At 31.1% G+C, this 3,171-nt stretch overlaps 1 protein-coding gene across 1 annotated transcript; it reads right to left on the bottom strand.

Annotated features, from left to right (window-relative positions):
• Positions 1 to 221: 221 nt before the first annotated feature.
• On the bottom strand, positions 222 to 1,513 carry LOC128999455 (uncharacterized). The gene is made up of 2 exons (XM_054425990.1): positions 1,255 to 1,513; positions 222 to 443 (listed from the first exon to the last, which is right to left on the bottom strand). Exons 1-2 carry the CDS (start codon positions 1,452 to 1,454, stop codon positions 278 to 280), a joined length of 366 nt encoding a protein of 121 aa, XP_054281965.1. The 5' UTR covers positions 1,455 to 1,513; the 3' UTR covers positions 222 to 277.
• Positions 1,514 to 3,171: the final 1,658 nt, after the last annotated feature.

Genomic DNA, 3,171 nt, shown 5'->3' with positions numbered 1-3,171 from the left:
TTATTTAAAACGATTATAAATATACTGTACATTTGTACACTATCAGAAAAAGAATAATTATAATAACTAATTATATTCTAAATCACGTGAGAGGTATTATCAATTCTGAAGTCAGGGAAACAAACTCTGTATATTTTACATATTTCTATTAATTTTATTATTTGGAATAATGATTTTTTAATTTTTTTTTACAAACAAATGTACTTTCACGACTACTGATAAAGATTGCCCCCTTGAATTTTCGTGGACAGTCACAATTTACTTCTTGTTGCGCTTTCTAGGGCTGGGATGTGGTCGGAAAGCTTTTACCACTTCCTACTGGAGGACTGCTGAGTCCTATAGGGTGCTGAGGTGTACCCCTTGGGCGTGTACTTCTTCCACTAGTACTGGGCTTCGATGGGGGCTGAGATGAGCCCGGCCGCTCTGTGGCTGGTTCTAAACGACTACCATTTGAAAACAAATAAAACTATTAGTTCACGTAACGTAACTTAACGAAAAAAAGAGTCTACAAGAGAGAGAGATAAAAAATGTTGTTTTTTTTTTACAGACGGTTCGATTTGACGAACTCTTAAATTACCAAAAATACTATACGCTGCCTGCCAAAGGTTTGCTATTACAAAATGTCAAGAAAACTTTTATCTGTAGCATTTTAAATGCCGTATGAAACGAAATCAAGATAAAGATATCGAATAAAAATAACTTAAATACAACGGATTTTGGTGTAAAATAAGGCAAAGTTAGTCGGGTACTGAAACCGTTATTTAAACCAGGATTCTAGCAGGTAACCTAATACCACAAAACAGTTATTTGTTGATTGCCCTGTTATTTTGACTAATACGTTATATAGCGCCCATCCCAATTCGGGGGTTGGGGTGCACCTGATTTTGCATTATTTTAAACTGAAAAACGTGATATTTCAGTTACTTGTCTGAAAGTAAAAAATTACGTCAAGTACAACTTGTAATAAATATTGCACTACTTATACTTTTTACTCACAAGGCGGTAAATACACATAAAAGATTGCACGTGGTAATACATTTCGATTAGACACTCAAATCGTCACCAAACAAAGAAATATGTTTCCAATTCAATACGTTTTGAAAAACTGTAACGACATTTTTTAGTTCATATTCATGTTTATAGAAATTAGCTTTTGATAGTACGCGTGTGTCTGTAGAATAAGTCTAAACCCCAAAGGAGTATTTGGTCTAATATAATCAAAAGCAATTCGTGAAGAATTCGTGTAAGGCATACCTCTTTTTTTCCCACGGTGATTTTTTAAAGTCAGGACTTGCCTTCAGTTCACTTTTATGGCCGAATACCTTCACTACTTTTCCGGGAGAAACTTGGTATTCGATTTGGTCACCATTTGCATTGATGTTACGCACAAATTCATCACAGCTATCTGTTGCAAAGGCTTCCAGATATTCTTCATTACCTTGCTTGTACAACATCGCAAGAACGTTGAATTCCACTGGTTTGGGTTTTTCATCAACGGTGATAGTAAATGTTTTTCGGGGCAACAAACATGATAATCTGTTGGTTGAGGTAGTATATTCTGTTGCACGGATTACTTGATTCCCTTCATTGATGGGTTGCAGGTTTTCTAACAAAACTGTGTCTGGAAATAATATGAAAATCAATATGGCATATTTAATAAGTAAATTTTACTGCTATTGTCAATATAATCTGCATTTTACTTTTTCGTTTTAAATAATCGTTTAAAAGCATTTTACAATTTAAATATACAATTTAGACTGAAATTATTAAAACATAAACTAAATTAATTCTCTATGGGTTAATCCAATCCGTTTAAAGGTATGAGAAGTACAATATTGTACAGTATCAAATATATATATTTTTTTTAAACGTGGAAAAATAAAAATAAGAATTCATTACTGTCATGATAACGCAAGCACAAGCGAAATTAGGCAGAATGGTCAAGAAGATTTAAAAAACACCAAGACTATACAAGCAAAGCTTATACACTTATAATTTTTTGTATCAATATGTTTTGAGTTTGAGAAATAATGTGTAATTCCTTTATGAGCTGTTTTATATTAAACTGATGCTTTTTCAACCTATTTAAACCTAAAAACTTGTTACATAAAATATTAAAAATATTTTATAAATTGTTATCATTCAAGATCAAAACGGTAAAGTATTTAGTTTATTGGATGAACACGTTTGAGGGGAGAGTCTGCAAAGAAAACAATTTTTTAATTTATTAAAGTATTTTATTCAATAATAAAATTATTGAATCTTATTCAATATTAATATTATAATATTTAAATAAAATTTTATTAAATATGATTTATATTTTCTTTGTGAGTAATAATGCAATACTCCTGAAGTGGATATCAGTTTGAATGTCGAGCAGTTGCATGCATAATTAGCGTAAGCTAAAATTATGTATTAAAAAGGTGGGAACAAAAGGTTTTATTGTATGTTTTTATATTTTAGTCACAAATTAATAATAAAAAAATAAAATGAGAAATTTGAAAAAATTTATTTTTCCCATTTTAAGCGCAGACTCCCCCCTGAAAAGTCAATAGGTTAAAGCTTCTCTCATCAAAACATAATATAGTTCGATTATAAATACTTACTTGCAGCATTGCAAACAATCGGAAGGAGCTGAAAAAAAAAACACATAAACAGTTACCATATCTGTTGTGTTAGTCAAGCACATAACTTTTACACCAAACCTCAATTTGAAAGATAATTGCACTTACTGTACTTTGACTAAAAACACAACATACAACAATATGTTAGAAAATAACGGTTGGGATAAAAACAACCGTCAGTTAACGAAAGATCTAGCAACATTAGAAGAATACCTTAACTGTTGTCCAAGGCATACCTTGGGATGGTACTTTTGGTTAGAAGATTCCGTACTATGCCATTGTCACTACTCTTAATCTATAATTTATTTTCTTACGTACTATATACAATTTTCAGTAGTAACTTTTGCACTTTTTAACCAGTTTAATTACATCCTATCGTTCCTTTAAACCACAATCTCTAATTCATATATTTCACTTGTTTTAAGTGTCTACAATTTACAAAAACTGTGTTTAGTTAAAGCTATTCTTGCATGATATCCTTAAACAGTATATAAAAGCTTGAGAGGTAAAATATGGTAACACCTGAGACTAGCCCCTTAACCGCCAC

The sequence above is a fragment of the Macrosteles quadrilineatus genome, unplaced genomic scaffold, assembly GCF_028750875.1.
Source record: "Macrosteles quadrilineatus isolate MER2022 unplaced genomic scaffold, UCM_ALF_1.0 Scaffold_8__2_contigs__length_117827958, whole genome shotgun sequence".
Lineage (NCBI taxonomy): Eukaryota > Metazoa > Arthropoda > Insecta > Hemiptera > Cicadellidae > Macrosteles > Macrosteles quadrilineatus.
Note: the sequence above shows the minus strand (reverse complement) of the source record. Positions and strands in the feature narration are given on the sequence as shown.